Source organism: Protobothrops mucrosquamatus, unplaced genomic scaffold (assembly GCF_001527695.2).
Source record: "Protobothrops mucrosquamatus isolate PMUCROS unplaced genomic scaffold, P.Mucros_1.0 scaffold13, whole genome shotgun sequence".
NCBI lineage: Eukaryota > Metazoa > Chordata > Lepidosauria > Squamata > Viperidae > Protobothrops > Protobothrops mucrosquamatus.
In genome coordinates this window covers 41,032-61,270 of record NW_015386400.1, presented here as the reverse complement: position 1 = coordinate 61,270, position 20,239 = coordinate 41,032, and the positions used below count along the sequence as shown (strand labels likewise).

Here is a 20,239-nt window from a genome sequence, read left to right as displayed (position 1 = left end):
TCCCACTCCTAACTCACCCAAACGTCGCAGCATGATACCGTGGTCCACGGTATCAAAAGCCGCTGAGAGGTCCAAAAGAACAAGGACAGAGGAATGGCCCCTGTCCCGGGCCCTCCAGAGATCATTTACCAACGTGACCAATGCCGTTTCCGTGCTGTATCCCGGCCTGAAGCCCGACTGGAGCGGGTCCAGATAGACCCTGCCATTAGTGGCTTTGGGTTTTTCCCATTCTTCTCACCCTAAAATACTTCTGGTTGGAGCATACATGTTTCAGATCCATGCCCTGATGAAATGTTTTAGTCTAAATATGAACCATCCACAAATAGTTGTTCCATGCATGTCCCTAATGTATCTATATGTATATTCCTGCCAGAATTCACACTTTAAAAAGGGCATGTTAACAGAAATATTAACAGTATATGTAAAATGATCCCTACCATTTATAGGTGTGGCAGTGAGGGGCAATCATCCTGTTTTTTGTCTGATTACAAAGGTAATATTGATGAGTTTAACTCATTCTTTTCTGCAGATGGTTAGAAGAACGGCATTCGCAATCACATTCAATCCCAGCTTTATTCAGACCATCTCCTTTAGAGCGAATTAAAACAAATGTTACAAACCCTGCCTATGCTGTTGAACCCGGACAGAGTGAGAGTTCCCTTCACATGGGATACACTGCATTGGAAATCAAGAGCAAAATGCTTGCGCTAGAGAAGGCGGACATGTGTATTTACAACCCTTTATTTGGATCTGATCTTCAATACACCAACAGAGTAAGAAGAAATAATTATTAATACTACTTTGGGGCTTAATATTTTCATTTTGGGCTTTAAACTTTTTAAAATTCTGCAATATTTCCAGGTGGACAAAGTGGTTATAAATCCGTATTTTGGACTTGGAGCTCCAGATTATTCAAAAATACAGATTCCAAAACGGGAAAAGTGGCAGCGCAGCATGAGCAGCGTGATGGAAGACAAGTACTATGTTATTTTTATTCATTTTAATTATTTGTTGTTTTAACCAGTCATAACTGACTCTTGGTGACTTTATATGCAAGTGCTCTCCATGCTGTCCTGTCAAGCACAGCTTCTTTCAATTGTTGGATATTCATTTTTGTATCATATTTTATATCAAGCATGTCAAACGTACAACATCATTTGCGCGACATATTGCAACTTTTTCCCCATTGCTGGCAATGGGGTGGGCGCGGTTTGGGCGTGACGCATTCAGCCCACAGGCCGGTAGTTTAACATGCCGATTTTATATTATCAAGTCAGTGTGTTCTTTACTTGCCCCCTTCTTTTTGTTTCGCTAACCATTCCTAGCATCATTGACTTCTCCAGTGAATTTATATGCATAACACGGCCAAAGTAAATCAAGTGTTAGCTTCTAATGATGTGTCTGGTTTTATACAATTCAGCATCTCTCTGTTGGTTGCTATGGCTGTCAACACACAATAATTTATGCTAGCAGCACAGTGCAAAGGTGCCAATTTGAATTATATTTTCATACAAATAATTTTCATTTTTTTTAAAAAAAAAATATGCCTTTAATAAGCTTATTTATTGATTTTATTATTGCTTTTGGTAGGCGAAAGCTCTTAGGGAAGAGGAATGGCACCTAAGTACCAATACCTAAACAAACTCTGCTGATACAAAAATTTACACAGGATCACTCATAGTTAATATTTGAATAGGAGCCCAAAAGGAAATTCTAGAGCAGTAAACTAGACTGGAAAGTCACAAAAACATGCTAAAAACAAACTGTTTCTAGTGCTGCCAAAAAACTATATAGATGAGTCTCTGAAAGCATTGGGAATTGAATTCAACATGAAGTAAACCTTTCTTATAGACAATATACAGAACATACTTTAAAAAGGTTTTGTCAAAAGTGAATGGATTTTTAAAATGAAACATGTTACTGGACTAGATCTTTGAAATATAAATTTGGCATGTAATTTGTTCAAGTGTATTCACTTGCACACTGCATTATAAAATTGATTCATATGCTATTTTGTGCATATTCATATCTTATATTCTGACTGCTTTCTGTTGGGACACAATTTAAATATTACGTCTTTTTTATTCCTTTTAGGGAACGTCAGTGGGTTGATGATTTTCCTCTTCATCGCAGTGCTTGTGAAGGTGATACTGAATTACTGAGTCAACTTTTGGATGAAAACTTCTCAGTAAATCAGTTGGATAGTGACCACTGGGCACCTATCCATTATGCATGCTGGTGAGTTTGATGCAGTTGCAGATCAATCTAGAATTGTTCAGAATTAAACTGATTTTAATATGGAAAAAACTCATTGCAAAGCTTGTGACTAAAGTCACAATGCCACGTTTGGGTCTCCTTCCTGCATTACTCTTTGAGGTGCCAAAATAGAGCTGATCCAACAGCCATCCAGCTCCACCTCTGATATAGGCGAAGATTCCTGGACGGAAAAGCATGTCAAGTTGTGATAGAGCAACAAAAAAGAATTGGTCTTTTGATGGTGTAGATCAGCCACCAATATTCCAGGTTAACAAGAAAGTTACATCAACATTCAAAGATAGTCAAATGGTTTGGATTTGATTTTAGTGAGCTAATCATCTGAGATCATTGTATTTTGCTGAAGAGCCAATGGGAAACAACCAAGCCTCCTGCAAGAATTAACTTATCTCATGCAAATTTTGTAATTGTTCCTGGGGATCTTGTTCTTAGAATACAAAATCAGCACAGTCCGATAAAGTTTGTGTTGCAGGGACATTTTTCAGCAACAATGGGTGGATGGTTCTTGCTGTATGCTGCTCTGCACAATTGGATCAGCAAGATATCTGCCAACTGCACCCTATTTGCTGCTTATAAACCCAATTGTATATAGCAATAGCACTTAGACTTATATACCAATTCATAGTGCTTTATAGCCCTCTCTAAGCAGTTTAGAGTCAACATTTTGCCCCCAATATCTTGGTGTGTTTGAAAATCCCCCCCCCCCAGGATCCCCTACTAGCTCATAAGGATCTGAGGAGCTGTGGACTGGAGGACGACGTCCCAGCCATTCTGTTCTCCACTGAGGGGAGACACTTTGTGTCAGAAGTTGAGGAAACAAAATCTGTTAGTGGCTGAGCTGCAACCACTCTTTCCAATAGTTTTCCTCAGATTTTCTAACTTGTATAGAATATTATTTTATTTGTCTCTTGGTAAAGAGCCAAAAGTGCTGATAAGTCCTGCTTCAGCTGAGTCTGGAAAATCTTCATTTAGTACCCAACTTTTTTGCCATTGCCAACAATGGGGTGGGCGCGGTTTCGCTACGATGCATCTGGCCCGCGGACTGGCAGTTTGACACCCCTGATTTAGTAGATCCAACTGACTCCCATGGCCTCACTTTCTCAAATCCAGGGGCAGTGCAGTGGCTGCCTTGGAGTCATCTGGGACTAAGATAGTTGCTTGTTATAGCTGACCTAGAATTGAATAGAGTTTAATCTTTTTGTGATAAAAGATTCTGCTGGACAAGATTTGAAACCAACCTAAATATGCTATCTTTTTAAATAACATCAGTAGGATGGTAAGTTGTTTAAAAGAAGAATCTGTTATGATTTAAGACACTTGGGAGCCATTCAGAAGCACATAGATCTATCTGGCCAGGCTGGCTGTAAGTTGGCTTAGAGAAGTTACTATTGCTGTCTTAAAATTTCAGCATTTGATAATACAGCTATTAAAATAATGCTGAGAGCAGTCTGTTGTGTCTGCCATAAACAGTTTGAATTACAAAGATTCTTCTGTAGCAGCTGAGGGAGCTTTAGTATGTGTGAAGCTCACCCCTTTTGCGTTAAAGTAGGGGTGTTAAACGGTCGGCCCGTGGGTGGATTTTATCATACTGAAGCCGTGCCTACCCCATACATCACGACATGTCATGTCATGTGACAAGTTTGACACTTGTGCTTTAAAGAGTATTCAGGTACTGTGGCATTTTGTCGGATTGTTTTACTTTTTCTTTACTTGCTCCAGATAAAAGGGTTAAATAGACTGCTTTGATAGACATGAATAGTCCAGTATGATACTTTTAAATATAAATTTATATACTGTATATCCTTTCAGCATGTCCATGTTTTATGGCTGAGGACTGCTGAAATAATGGAGATCAAAGTTTAAGCTGTATGCAGGCACTGTTTTGCATATAGTCTATTGAATTTTCCCAGGGGAACTTGTTCCTCTTCTGATTTCAGCTTTTATCTTTAAGCTTGTTTTTAATTCCCAAGGCTGGTAGATGGACTAATTAGCTGGAATGAGAGTCCATGAGGGAGTCCTGACTCCCATTTTGTTCTTCCCTAACAGATAGGAATGCTCTGACAGCTGTTGTTTTTCTGTTTCTGTTTGAAGGTTCCATTCTACGGAATTAAATTTGATTGAAATAAAGAAGCATCTGTTTTACTTACAGAGCCTTGTTTTATAAAATGTTCTACCTTTATTTGGCTGATCTCTGTAAGGAAGAGTCCAGGCTCATGACACATCACTTCTTTCTTTTTCCCATATCATTCAGGTCCACAAAAAGTCTTTATCTAAGCTTTTACCTTCACATTTCTTTTACCTAAAGTAGTATAAATTGAATTTAAAAGACAGTCCCATTAAAAATTGCTAAAAATTAATGAGATAGTTAAAACAAAAGGAGATACAAGAAAATGTGTGGTACTGAGCTGACAGCTTTGCTTCCCCTCTGCTCTGAGTGAATATTGCTGTAGTTGATTTTGTGAAGTGGGCAAAGTCTACCTTCCATATCCCATATTGGGAAGTTTGAATCCCATTAGTAAGATTCCAAAAGAGATTATTGTGCTACAGTGCAAATCCAAATAAAGCCATATTGGATATATGTCCATCATCTACACCAGACATGTCAAAATCGCGACATCACGTGACGTCGCGCAATGTATTGGGACTGTTTTGCCATTGCCAGCAATGGGGTGGGCGCGGCTTCCACGTGATGTGTCCGGCCCGCAGGCCAGCAGTTTGACACCTCTGATCTACACCTATATACTATCTCCATGATAATAATAGTATTTCAAAAACTTCTGATGATATTTATTCATTGGTGGTGAAAAGATGTTCTGGCAACTCAAATATAATTTGTTTTGTGGAGTCTTGGCTAGTCTCACCTGGTTGTGAGACTGCTTTGCTGCTGTTAAGAGCTGCCTTCCTGCTGTAAAATACCTTGAATCTTTGTTGAGAATGATGGAGATTCCTTTTTTTTTTTTAGCCATTTGCAGTCAGACAAGAACGGTAAAGTGTTAATTTGTCTGGGCCTCATAATAGAAGCCTCAACACTTCCCTGTAAGGGGGCTTTTTATAATTTTGGTTATATTCACTACTGACCATTAGAAAGAAAGAGATAGTTGATTTTATTCTTGTTGGAACATATCAGGCATAGATGGCTGCCTTATGCTAGGTTGTATATATGTTATATGTTCAACCCTTTACTGGAATTTAAACTCAGAGGCTGTGAACATTTTATTTGAAAAATCTGGATGTAGTGATAGATAAAAAGATATTGGGGAAAAAACTTACTTTATTTAGAATCCTAAATAAAGGCATAAGCAACTTATTTTTTATTAGATTGCACCTATATTCTGAGGAAAGTAGGGTATTCAAAAAAACCTCTTGTGTTGTTTGTACCAGGATTATTGATGAGCAAGATTAATGTCTTGGAGGGTTTCTAGAATTATTTTATACATGTTTTATGTATTTATTTTTATTTTTTCATATAGGTGCCTATCTCACAAAGAAGTGACCCTAGGTTGCATAAAATAAAATCCTTTATTTTCTTCTATTTCTTTTCTTTGGGCAGGTATGGAAAAGTAGAAGCAACACGAATGCTGTTAGAGAAAGGAAAGTGCAATCCAAATTTGTTGAATGGACAACTCAGCTCTCCTCTTCATTTTGCTGGTGGTGGTGGTCATGCTGATATTGTTCAGATTCTCCTAAACCATCCAGAAATTGACAGGGTAAGATTTTTTTGCCAGCTGCAGTTAAACTTGCTTAAAGGGATACATTTTGTCCTGTGAATTACAAAAGTAGGTGTACTTTTCGGTATCACAGTGGTATACTAAAAAGTTAAGATTCTAAAGGAAGAACCGATCTTTCCTGTGGTGTTTCTGATTTGCTATTGCTACAGTAATGATTGACATCATTACCAGCCTTTGAACAGTATATGTAATTGATCTTTTGCCAGGAAGGACTGGAAAAGTTTCAAAAGTGCTTTTATTTACATTTAGAAGTGGTTTGAACTCCAAACCTAAAAGATCCAGATCTTAATTGTTGGAAATGAAAAGCCTGATGAGTATGGAGACTTTTAGATGATAACTTAAGAAGGCTTTTGGGACAGGAAAAGTATTGTACATGTTGCAATTCTTACCCAAACTGCAATAATAATATAGCAGATGTTTTACAGGAAAGCAATCTCAAGTACAAGTCCCTGCAATTCTACAAATGGATGGAAAAGACACCTCTCTGAAATCCTGGAGAGATCAGGAACTTTTGTTATGTTGAACACCCCCCCCCCCCAAAAAAAAAAGATAGAAAAAAAGAAAGAAAATAAAATATAAACACATCCAAAATCTTATGAAAAATTACTTTTTGTGACTATTTTGTGAGATTTCAATGACTTTTTTAAAATTATTAAATAACAGTGGTGTAAAAATATATGTAAAAATTCCTGGGTTAGATAAACTCAAGTCTCACTAAAATGAAAGTACCATTTGATTTTATATTTACAAAACTGTATTTTTGCAAGTTGTCTTATTTCTGTTTGTAGCACATCACTGATCAACAAGGAAGAACACCACTGAATATCTGTGAAGAAAACAAACAAAATGAGTGGAAAAAAACAGCTATGTTACTTAAAGAGGCCATTAATAAACAAGTAGGCATAATGTTTCTAATATTATAATATCTACATTTTATAGGTTAAAAAACATTTATATCAAGTATAATGACTTATAATTTAATTGACTGATTTTAGACCACTATAGCAAGGCCAAGAACTAAAATCTCTATTAAAATTAATAATGTAATTTAATAAATAATGGTTTTCTAAAACAGAGCAGGCTGTTTCTTTTGCATTTTAATTTTATTATATTGCTTTCTATCAGTATGATGTGATTTCAGTAGATTAAAACAAACTTTTCTGAAATTCTTGGAATTTTATGGTGAACTCTACTAATGCTTCTCCTGACCTTGTGCATAGAAAACGGGATGAAAGATCATTCTTGACCTTGTCTTGTACTTTGGGGATGCTCATACATTGTAAAAGGGAAAGTTGCAATAACTATGTATTTTGATTTGCTATTAATACTATGCAAAATTTGCTGATCTTCACCTTCAATTTTCCATAGTATGAAAAAGTACGAATTTATCGAATGGATGGTTCATATCGTTCTGTGGAATTGAAATACGGAAACAATACTACTGTGCAGCAGATAATGGAAGGCATGCGTCTTTCTCAAGACACACAGCAATACTTCACTATTTGGATCTGTTCTGAAAATCTTAGTAAGTAATTAAAAATGCTTTAGTTCTTTCTGAAACATGTTGATTTTAGCGTACATTTTTTTTTACTTTCAATAGTTTCAACAGCAGTATAAGTTGTATACAGGTAGTCCTTGACTGTGACCACAATTGAGATCAAAATTTTTGTTACTAAGTGAGACAGTTGTTAAGTGAGTTTGCTCCATTTTATGAGCTTTCTTGTCACAGCTGTTAAGTGAATCACTGCAGTGGTTGAGTTAGTAACATGGTTATTAAGTGAATCTGGCTTCCCCATTGATGTTGCTTGTCAGCAGGTCACAAAAGTTAATCACATCATCCGGGAACCCTGCAGCCATCCTAAATATGTGTCAGTTGCCAAGCTTTTAAATTTTGATCAAACAACAGTGGGGATCCTACAATAGTCGTAAATGTGAAAAACAATCACAAGTCATCTTTTTCAGTGTAATTTTAAACAGTCACTAAATTAACTGTTATAAGTCGAGGACTAGCTGTACTTAAATTAATTTTTAATGGTAACTGGGCAAAGCCCTTAAATCTTATAAACTCAGTTTGAATGACTGTAGAACAGTGATGGCGAACCTTTTAGAGACCGAGTGCCCAAACTGCAACCCAAAACCCACTTATGCATTGTCGGGTGCCGGGTGGGTGTGGCCCATTGGGCGGGTGTGGCCAATTGGGTGGGCATGGCTGCGGTGGTAACGGCAGACTGGATGGGACTAAAAAGTTCAATCAATTCCAACTTTGCAAGATTTTTTCCAACTTTTTTTCCCCGCAAGAAGTTGAAACTGACTGATTGATTGAACCTTTTTTTTTTTTTGCACACGGTGGCAGAGGCCTAAAGCGAAAAGGTTTCATAAAACCCAGCTGAAGGCCTAGGACTGGGGCGACGGCGCGCGTGCCCACAGAGAGGACTCTGAGTGCCGCCTCTGGCATCCGTGCCATAGGTTCGCCACCACTGCTGTAGAAGCTAGGAAGATCCTAATGACATTAATGAAAAGAATGACATTCTTTTTGGTTGACATGATTTGAAACAAGAACGTGTAGATTCAGATTCTCCCCTATAAAGATAGGAGGAAAATCTTATTCAGCTGAGCAGGGTTTTTTTTACATAAACTAAAAGCTATAGCTTAAAATAAATATAGGTTTCTTAAGCAAACTGCAAAAGCAATTCAGGCTTTGAAATTAGTTGTGTAGTAAAAGAATAGAATTTACTACTACTACTACTACTACTACTACTACTACTACTACTACTACTAATAATAATAATAATAATAATAATAATAATAATGTTGGAAGGGACCTTGGAGGTCATCTACTCCAACCCCCTGCTCAGACAGGAAACCCTATACCATTTCGGACAAATGGCTGTCCAGTCTCTTCTTAAAAACTTCCAGTGTTGGAGCATTCACCACTTCTGGAGGCAGGTTGTTCCACTGGTTAATTGGTCTAACTGTATGGAAGTTTCTCCTTAGTTCTAGGTTGCTTCTCTCTTTGGTTAGTTTCCATCCGTTGCTTCTTGTCCTGCCTTCAGGCGCCTTGGAAAATAGCTTGACTCCCTCTTCTTTGTGGCAGCCCCTGAGATATTTAAAACTTAGTGTATAATTTGAATGTAAGCAGTACATTTTGAACCTGTTAAGTGAAATTAAATTCTAGTTTATTTCATCCTGATCATGAAAGAGGGATGAGGATGGCTTAAGATGAGACATTTCATACCATTTTTCCTATGTACCAGAAATTAAATTATACTTCATAGTGAAAGTATTATCAGAATTTGTGAAAAAAACATGATCAGCCCTATTTCCTCAACTCAAAATGGAGCATTAATATGACTTGCTGGTATGAAAAAGCAGAATTATGAATTACAAATTTTATATTGATTCAAAAAGGTGATTTTATTTCCAAGTATTTAGAATTTAAATTTAACTTGAGGAATAATTTTTGAATTCCTTCCTCTTTTAATCAGTATAACCTTTAAAGCTAAAAAGCTGTCAGATATATGACTTTGGTATGTACCTTTAAATAGAGCTGTTGTTGTATAGGTCTCCAGCTGAAGCCGTATCATAAGTCTCTCCAACATGTTCATGACTGGCCTGAAATACTCACTGAATTAACAATCCTGGATCCTCAGAGGGAAACACCTCAGCTATTCTTGAAAAGAGATGTGAGACTACCTTTAGAGATTGAAAAAAAGGTTGGCATTACAAGTTACTCTATGTCACATGCAGGATTAAAACCAGAGTATGAAACTGGAAGCCAATCAGTAAAGTGCTGTCTGAATGTTCCAGAAATTATTTTATGCACACACTTGACAAGACAAATGATCTTGCTTAAAAAAAGAGAATGGGATACTTCCTACGCATAAGACTAATGAGCCATAAAAACCGACTACTATTATTAACTACTAAAAAAAAATTGTTTGTTAAATATTTGTCATCTGCTGATTTTTAATCAGTTTGTATATTTGCTTTTTTAATAAGTACAAAATTATTTGTGACTTTGAACCAAAGTGGCATACTGTCAGTCTTTTGAAATAGGCCAGGTTGGGAAACAGACTCCACAAAGATTAGTTTATTGTTGCAATGTGTAGTAATAGAATCTTGAAAGCCTGGCAGAATTAGCTCTGCCCTCACATACCAAAAGGAATCAAGGTGGGACAGTCTTAGGGTTTTTTTTTTCAAACTTTCCTCTCTTTCAGGGCTAAGCTAATGTAGCCACTCTTGCAGCCCCTTGTCAAGGTTATCTTGGTATCACTGTATAACCTACACATATTCCATCTGTAACATATAAAAAAATCCAGATTTCACTGATTTTAATTATTATGAAACATCAGTTATTTGTGGTTATTTAAATATATACAGTTTTAAAAATGCAGTAATGTGCAGTACATCTTCTGAAGTAAATTTGTAGGATTTATTTCCTGAAAAATATATATATGAGACTGCAGTCAAAAGCTGATTGTTGTTTTTTCTCCAGAAGTGTTTATATGATTCCTCTATTATACAACAATTTTAAAAAAGCTAAGAAATTAGCTTTTATGATAAGATCAAACTAATTGTTCCCTCTATTTTTTTTATAAAGTTTTATTGAGTTTTATAAGGTTAGGGAAGGGATGGGGTCGGTATGGGGATTGAGGTTCGGGGTGGGAATCAGGATTGGGATTGGGACAGGAATGGGAACAACAATGGGGTTGTCCCCCATTAACATTTTCAAGCTTTAGCAAACAGACTATTGTCCGGGTACATATGTTCAATAACACTAATTAATATAATAATAAATAGCTATGATGAATATGATAAACGATAATCATAAACAGTATCAGTTAGTCAATATGTATTATTCATCTTACTAGTATATATTCACAATAACATATCACATTCATTTCTCACTAGTTCATTTTCCTAACCATTGGTAAAAATTATCCCATGTTTTGAAATAAACTGAATCTTCTTTCTCTTTAATCTCTAAAGTTAATCTATCCATTTCTTCACATTCTAAAATTTTCTTAATTAAAATCTCTTCAGTTGGTAAATTTTCATTTTTCCAGTATTGGGCAAATGCTATTCTCGCTGCTGTCAATATATACAATATTAAATACTCATTCTCCTTCTCATACTTGGCTCCTAGTATTTCTAACAGAAACAATTCTGGTTTAAATTCTATCTGCATTTTAGTCATCTTTTCCACACATGTATGAATCTTAAGCCAGATTTTTTTTCGCTGTAGGGCATAACCACCAGATATGGTAATAAGTACCTGGCTTTTGTTTACATTTCCAACAATTATTCGAAGTGTTTTTAAACATTTTCGCTAGTCTTACTGGTGTCATATGCCATCTATAAAACATCTTATACAATTTTCTTTATATGAAGTCAATTTAATATTTCTATCCCATAATGTTTGCCAATCTTCTAAATCTATAGAATATCCCAAAAAAATTGCCCATGTTATCATTGTTTCTTTTACTTATTCTTCTTCCATCTTCAAGTTTAGAAGAAATCTGTAGAGTTTCTTAATCAAGTTTTCATCTGTTTTTAACAATATTTGATCAAATTCTATCTGTTCTTTATAAAATCCCGTTGTCTTTGCATCTTTTTTATATCTTGTTTGAATTTGAAAATAAGGCCACCATGCTAAGTCAATACCTTATCATTGTAAATCTTGTCTATCTTTCAATTTTCCTTCCTTGTCCAGGATATGTTTGTAAGTGACAACTTTGTCATAGTTAATTAAATTGGGGTAAGCAAAAGCTTCCATTGTTGAAAGCCACTCAGGTAGTTTAATATAATTTTTTGTTTTATTCTTTCCTATTCTAAAAAAAATACATTCCTTATAGAGTGGTTTTGGAAGTATCTGTGTGTTTTATTTTTCCCGTACCATAGAAAGGCAGCCAACCAATTTGTAGATCATGCCCTTCTAGATACAGTAGTCTTTTGTTTCTCAGCGTTATTCATTCTTTAAGCCATGGTAAAATGGCTGCTTGATAATATAGTCTCCAGTCTGGTAGTCCAAATCCTCCCCTGTCTTTAGCTTCTTGTAACATTTTCACTTTAATTCATGCTTTCTTCCCTTGCCAAATAAATCTCAATATTTCCCTCTATCGATAATTGACCCAAAGTGCAAAACATCTGATCATTATTCATATTCCACCTTAAGCCTCTGTTTGCTTTAATTAGCTGTTAGTTGCTTTGAATCTTAGAGATGGAGTGAACTTGGAATTTAAAGAATGAATATATTGGCTTGTTACTGAATATAATAACATAAACGTGATTTCACAAATTCAGCATCTGAACTTTGGCTTTATTTGACAGTGATTCAATTATATATACATCGATCCATTAATATATCTTTACGTGTTTTCAGATTGAAGATCCACTGGCTATTCTTATCCTATTTGATGAGGCCAGGTACAATTTGCTGAAAGGGTTCTATGCGTCCTCTGATGCCAAGCTGATCACACTTGCAAGCCTTTTGCTGCAAATTGTCTATGGAAATTATGAAAGTAAAAAGCACAAACAGGGCTTCCTAAAGTAAGTGCATTTAAATTACTGATATTTCATTGTTTATTCAGTAAAATGTTCATAAAAATGTACTACAATATATTTTATATTTGAAACTTTTAGTGCATATTATTTCTCACTTATCTCTTTCTTAAGGCAAATACATTTTATTTTTTCCAAATGTTCTATAATATGTCTGATTTTATTTTTTAGTGAAGAAAACTTGAAATCTATAGTACCAATCACCAAATTAAAGAGCAAGGCACCTCACTGGACAAATCGAATACTTCATGAATATAAGGTAAGAAGCTTATTATAATGTTATAATTACAACATTATAATTTCAGAAATTCAAGCCCTTTTGGAAAAAATAGCAAATTTTGTGAAAATTTAAAACAGAACTTGCCTGAAACAAAAGTACTGTATGTAAGTCATTTTAAAAAAATGGAATGGGTTACTACAATTAGAGTATTATTTTGTGATCACACTGAATACAGTGGTGCTCAAAAGATTAACCAAAATTATCAGGAAGATAAACTGTAGGAAAAATTTAGAAGATTTGGTCACTCTTGAAGTTGTAGAACTAGATCATCACAGGAGGCTAAATTGTTGAAGATTCAAGATTTTTTTTTAAAAAAATACTAATCTAGAATCTATATAATAACTATCATATAATGTGGTGATGATCACTAATTTAGAGTTCTTGAAAGCAAATTATTGGAAGATAAGCCTGGCTAAATGTTACTTGCAGATCACAGGCGCAACCTGGAAGATTATGCATATGGATGCTGGTTTTTAGGAATGAAGGCAAATATATGTGTCCCAGGATAATGTTGCAGGATCCAATCTGAGTCGGTCACCCAGACCAGAGATTTGTTCTTTCAAGCTTTCCGACTCATACTGGAGCCCATCCTCTCAGGTAACTTCTCAGTCTCCAAGATGTGGAGATTCTCAACTTCTCAATCCTGGAGACTGAGAAGTCCCTGAGGATGGGCTCCAGCACAAGAACCAAAGCTTGGAAGAAAAAAACCTCTGGTCCCAGTGACTGACTCAGATTGGATCCTGATTTTTATGATTTTATGTATTTCCTGCCAATGTACTGAAAAAATACAAAATCTTTTGGTTTAACTTTTAGATCAATCCACAACTTATTAGATACAGAATTTAACTTCTTTAACTGTTTATGTCGACTTGTATTTCCAGAGTCTCAGTACTAGCGAGGGTGTGAGTAAAGAAATGCATCATCTGCAACGCATGTTTTTGCAAAACTGCTGGGAGATTCCTACATATGGAGCTGCTTTTTTCACAGGACAAGTATTCACAAAGGCAAGCTCAAGCAATCATAAAGTCATCAGAGTTTATGTAGGCATAAATGTCAAAGGGCTCCACCTTCTAAATATGGAAACAAAGGTATGCATGGTGTTTTTGTTGCAATACTTATTGCAACATTATTGTTGCATTATTGTTGAATACAAAGGATTTAGAAAGGTGATATATAGAAACATTCAAAGGCATTTCTTTGACATTGGTGTTTCTCAAGGTCAGCAAGTTTAAAATGTCTAGATGTCAACTCCCAGTATGCTGACTGGGGAATTCTGGGAGTTGAAGTTCATACATCTTAAACTTGCTACGTTTGAGAAACACTGCTCTAGGATAATTCCAAATTAGTTGACAGTTTCCTAAATGTAGTATGAATGTTACTGATATTAAGCTAGCTAGCTGTCTTGCTTTATATATTGATTGAAAAGGGTGAACAAACCATTCCAGTCACAACCAGCTTTTAGAGGTATACAGTTTTACAATGAAAGTGCAATAAGCATGAAATCAATCTGTCAATAGTTGCAATCTATTCCCCAAATTAAAACTATTTCCATTTATAGAGGGACAAACATTCCAGGGCTTATTTGAACAGCTAAGCCTTTATAGACTTTCTGAATGCCGAAGAGTGAGGAAGCCATTTCAATATCCAGTGGAATGCTGTTACAAAGGAAAAGGACAGAGCTAGAGAATCAATGCTTCTGTGGCTCCTGAAAACCAAACTCATGAGTGACTCATGAGCCTGCAAGAAAACAACCAAGATTAGAGAGCTCCAAGGACCCCACAAACAAATAAACAAACAAACGACCCAGGGAGAGACTACTTATTTGACCTTATTCTTTGGATAGATATTATCCAGAATAAATAGTCCTTCAGATATTCATGATCTGAACCCACATAAGGCTTTCAAATTGGCAGCCTGTGCTTGAATTGCAGTCAGAAGCCAACTGGGGGCCAGTGCAGCTCCCAAAGTAATGGTTGATATGTGCACAAGAAGGAGGGTTGTGACTACTTGGACACTGCAGTCTGGATCAGTTGTAGCTTCTTAAAATTTCATGCAGTGTACATGTGATAATTTCATGCAGTGTGCATGTCTAGTAAGGAAGTCATGAGTGACAGTGAGCAAACTTCTCATTCTAGAAAGAGTTGTGTAAAAGCCTCTAGTCATAGCTGCCTCCTGCTCCTTGTATAGGAATTTTGGATCTAGAAAGGTTTTGTATCACTACTTCATATTGTTTTTTTAGCTAATTTAATTTAAATTATATTGAAAATGCTACTCATGGAAAGAAAAAAGGAATTTCAGTAGAAATAGAATGATTTCCTCACATTTAGTGATTTTTCTTGTCTTGAATTAGTTCTTTGTAATTTATTCACCAATAAAAATTTGTTTCCTTTGAAGATACTTTAGACTTTAGAAATTATTGTCCACTTCCATTTTTGTTTGTTTTTCAAGCATCCATTTCTTGTAATGAAATAATAACAATACTACAGAAAATATTTATAGTTACTTTTAAAAAGTGAATGTAATACGGCCAATATGAATTCTTAATACAGTCACATGCTTTATCTGACAATTATCCGAAAGGCTTAAGATATTGGTACCAAGCTAATATTCTGTGCACATCCTTGATATGGCTAGTTTAATTCATGGTGGAGCCTGGGTTGTTTGGTTCAATTCATAGGAAAAGAAACTCTAAATATTAAAAATCCCAAGATCATATTTTCTTATTTCAAAGTGGTCAGTATTGACCCCCAGTGATTGATGGTTTTATCCAAGGGTAAATGGCTGGAAGTTAAAAAGATGTTAGTAAATGATTGGGAGTCAACAGGCAATCAATAAATCCTGGAAGATCAATAGGGATTATTTAGTCTTTGGCATTTCTGTTGAGTTCCACCCCAGTCCTTAATCCTGAATGTGAGGTCATTAATGATGAAGCAGTGTTATTCAGGATTGAATGATCAGCCACCAGCTGTTCATACTCAACCTTGAGTATTTTCATATAATAAATGTTTGAGGGGTCGGTAATGAATCTGAAAATTCATGAATTGATCAACTGAAGATTTTGGGGATTCCTGACTTATAGATAAGCTTTCCATTCTAATTAAGCCAAGCAACACAGTTTCAGGCATTGCCAAAAGCACAGGTTTAGGGGGAAAAGATTTAGTGAGGAAAACATTTGTCCCTTTTGGCAGCAGAGTGTGAACAATAGTAATTTTCACCTACTAAGTAATTTTCTCCTATAAGCAACACATTAAGCTTATTTCCCTAACTGGCTCTGATGTATAGGGAATGCTACATTATCACACACAAAGGATAGAATTGGCTCATAGAAGAATCAGTGAGGAAATGGAAGAGGAAAACAGGTTAACATAAGAGAAAATAGTGAAATAGTACCCATTTGCTATACCACAAAATATATTTTGTTTTATTATTATTATTTTTTTTAAAAAAACAAGTTTTATTGATTTTTTTTATTTTTACAACAAGGTGATTGAGAAACAACATGGTGATGGAGTAATCAATCATCCAAAAACAAAATCATACATATATAACTCAGGTTAAATCATTAGAAACTCCCTCTCTATTTCCCTCAAATAATATAATATATTCAAATTAATGTATTTTTCAATAAAATTCAATCAATCAGAACAATCATCAATAACATTTCATCTGTATAAATCCAAATCCTGTTTTTAAGCTTTACTATTTACAATTACAATATTCCAATTTGGCTTTTAGATAAACATATTATTAACACTTCAGGTGTCCCTCCTTTCCCTTTTTCCTTAGCATAATCCTTATCTTTAAAATACACATGTTATTTCAACCATAACATTCTTATATTTTCTACAAGTATTCTATTTTTTAATCTAGTAACTCATGTATTAATACCATTTTTTCTTTTATCAGAAATCCCTCTTATTCTCCTTTCATTACAAAATAGCTATCCTTCCTAGAAATAAGAATATTACTCCAAAAAATACATTTCTACTCTATTTTAAATCTATAATCTATCAATCAATCTATATCTATGAAAAACTCTTTTAGCCCACTCAATAAAGTTTAAATCTGATCCAAATAATTGTTATATCCACAACAAGCATATTAATACAGAAAAACATCTTCTTACTAAGTTCACATATTTGATTAATCTTTATTCAATCAAGATCTCTAAAGCCTTATTTACCCGTCAAGTAAAGTTTTAAATCACATTTTTAAATCTAACTCTGGCTTTCTTCCTGTGCCAGTCCGGTTTCCATAATAGAGGTTCTATATCGTCGAGTCTCAATATTTGAGTGAGGGTACTTATCAATACTTCAATCTGGGCCAAGTTCTCTTTCCCTTCTTCCTCTGTATAGTGTAGACAGTTTGTTTCCGTGTTATAATCACAAGTTGATTATCCACGATGTTCTCAGTAATTCGTATCAGAGAGTCAGTTCCTGTTCCTTTTAACACTGCAAGTGTCTCAGTTAGACTCATTCTTTGATCTTCAAAATTCTGCATAAATTGTAGATTAACATCTATTTGCTCAGTGACTTGTTCCTCTGTCTCTTTAAGTTGTGTATATTGCTGCACACAGGCCTCTCTAGAGCTAGTTCCTTGACCTGTAGATTGATCCATTAGGATTTGAGATTCAATTTGTGGTTCAGAGATGTAATCTTTAATGTTTCTCCAGGATTTCATATATACTGTTGCTTCCAAAATTGCTTCTAATATAAGTTCATAATCAAGCTGTGGGTGAAATTCTTCCATTTCAGTGGTGAGATAGTCTTTTACTTTTTTAGAGGAGGCTATATTTACTAACAGTCAGCACATACAAACAGTCAGCACTTACCCACCTCCACAATTACTAGTAAGCAACTTCATCACCCAGCTGTTTCAAATCCTTTATCTTTTTGCTTTTATCATCATTTGAAGGTCAAACCCAACCTCAAAAAACAAAGAGGAAATGTAGTTGCAGTAATAGTTTTCACCACAAGATGCCCTCAGTAAGCTGTGAAATCTCTTTTCTGGCTTCCAATAAAGTTTTTTTTTCAAACAATAAAGAATTATCCCTTTAAAAAAATAAATCCAAGAAATAGAAAAACAATATTCTCCAGCTTAGAAAATAGATATAACAATAAAATTCTATGATAGGGATTTTTCCAGGGCCCCAAAGTGACCAAAAATAAAAATAGCCAATAAAAAGTTAACTTTTTTTCCTTTTCTTAAAGCTCTTTTTCCCAGATGGGCAAAGACAGCTCTTTCAAAGCAGGTTTTTAATAGGAGAGTAGTTAGGGCAAAGAGAGAGAGGGAAAGGTCTCACCCAGATCATCCATGGTGATTTCTTAACGCTTAGGTGTTCTTTTGACTTTCGGCTGGTGCAGCTAAATGATCGGCCATGTTACTGGCCGATCTTTTCTTCGTCGGCCCTGAGGAGCTGCCTCAGACCGCGGAAGGAGCTGCCACCTCCCCCCGCGATTGACGAGAGTCCTCCTCATCAGTAGTCGCCCCTCCAGGGCGACTTTTCGACCCAATTAGAGGGGAAGAGGGAAAGCAGCCAGCGAAGAGAGGAGTCTCTCTGCTCGACTGCACACACCGCAACCCGGAACCAGAAGTCATATTTTGTTTTATTTTAATGTGATAAGTTGTTGTCATTGTTGCTATTATTTATTAGATGTGTTTTAGTGACCCTACTCCAAAAAACTTTGAATGATTAACTTATCTCAATTCAGGATTTATTCTGATTTGTCATTTTTTTTCTTTTGTATTTTTTATATTCCAGGCTTTGCTCATAAGTTTAAAATACGGTTGCTTTATGTGGCAGTTGGGAGATGGCGATACCTGTTTTCAAATACATAGTCTGGAAAATAAAATGAGCTTTATAGTTCACACCAAGCAGGTATTTAAATTACACAGTGTCCTCCCTCCAATATTCCTTAATGGTAAATCTTCTCAAATTAGAAATGTATAGTTGACTGGAGCAAACATTATTAGGTTAACGTAAAGTTATTGAACGAAGTCTTCACAATGTAATCATTCGATCAGACATGTTTTGGCAGCAGTATAGAAATATTCTCAACTATAAAACCATAATAATAAAAGTGAATTCAGAATAGTTCATGCAAATAGTCTGCATGTACAGGCTTGCTTTGCAAGGCTTATAGATTATGAAGCTGTTTGGAAACACTTGAGTGGTTAAGACTGGATAAATTGTTAATGGCATTTTATATAATCTTATACTTACCAAATGCCAAACTATGCTCTAGAAAAGATTTCAATTTGCATAATTTAATATTAATCAAAATGCAAACATACCCTGGCTTTACTTTCAACAGAGAGGAAACAGATGACGTCTAGCATTTAAACAGCTTACATTATTTTGCTTTTCCTTCCAAACTGTTTGGCTTGCATACACTCTAGCTGCTGACAATAATATTCTAGCTTACCTACTGGAAATGAAGAAATTTGAAAAGAAAACTCCGCTTAAAACAGCAGATGACACAATGTGCTTGTCTTGTTATATTTGGGGTATCTTTGTGCTACTCATCAAAGAAGACTGGGTTGTGAGTCCTTGGCAATATTGCCTAAAGTTGTATGTAGCATGCTCATCTGCACAATCTTCAATTATCAAGTTTATCCTTGAGACAGTTATGGAACTCTGCTCACTTAGCTTTGGTCTATCTCTTTAATCTTTGGAAACCCCTTGAAATACTTTACTATCATCCTTAGGGATCCCCCAGGGAACCTGCAAGGTGGTTGTATGATATTAGGTGATTGTTATTCCCCTACAATTTTGGCTTTTTTATGATTTTATTTTTGTTCATGTTCCGTGTTTTAAGAATTGTTTTAACTATTGCTGCATTGTATGCTGCCCAAAATCATACGTAAGATGGACGCCCATATGGATTTGCTAAATAAATAAAAATGTTAGAATACAGTCTCTTTTAAGAAAAGACTGGACAGCCATTTGTCTGAAATGGTATAGGGTTTTCTGCCTGAGCAGGGGGTTGGACTAGATGACCTCCAAGGTCCCTTTATTATTATTGTTGTTGTTACATGGCTTTTATTACTATTTAATGTATTTTTCTTTTATAGGCAGGTCTTGTCATAAAACTTCTGATGAAGCTAAGCAGTCAGCTGATACCTGAGAGAAGTGAATAAATTAAATGGGGAGCAGTTGTGTTCAAATGTTCCAGTTTGATTAATTGAACAGGATAAAAGACATTGCCTGATGGAGGTCATACAAAAATGCCATGTTCATTTGTAAATTTATATTGTACAGCACTATTGTAATATAATCATTTAAAGTACTTGGTTTGTAAAGCCATAAGAATAATATTTGTGCATGTAATTAACAGAAATTCAGGAAATAAAATCAAGGCTATAATTCTAGGTACAGACATGCTGACAAGGGAAT

At 35.3% G+C, this 20,239-nt stretch overlaps 1 protein-coding gene across 1 annotated transcript in view; it reads left to right on the top strand.

Moving 5' to 3' along the window:
* The window catches only part of KRIT1 (KRIT1 ankyrin repeat containing), a 25,027-nt gene extending 4,788 nt beyond the window's left edge, over positions 1-20,239 (top strand). The window contains exons 5-16 of the mRNA XM_015810630.1: positions 530-773; positions 862-977; positions 2,095-2,238; positions 5,825-5,981; positions 6,791-6,898; positions 7,371-7,527; positions 9,564-9,715; positions 12,385-12,551; positions 12,735-12,822; positions 13,725-13,931; positions 18,605-18,721; positions 19,918-20,239. Coding sequence (XP_015666116.1) covers positions 530-773; positions 862-977; positions 2,095-2,238; positions 5,825-5,981; positions 6,791-6,898; positions 7,371-7,527; positions 9,564-9,715; positions 12,385-12,551; positions 12,735-12,822; positions 13,725-13,931; positions 18,605-18,721; positions 19,918-19,983 — 1,723 coding nt within the window. The 3' untranslated portion in view covers positions 19,984-20,239. The remainder of the gene's footprint in view (positions 1-529; positions 774-861; positions 978-2,094; positions 2,239-5,824; positions 5,982-6,790; positions 6,899-7,370; positions 7,528-9,563; positions 9,716-12,384; positions 12,552-12,734; positions 12,823-13,724; positions 13,932-18,604; positions 18,722-19,917) is intronic.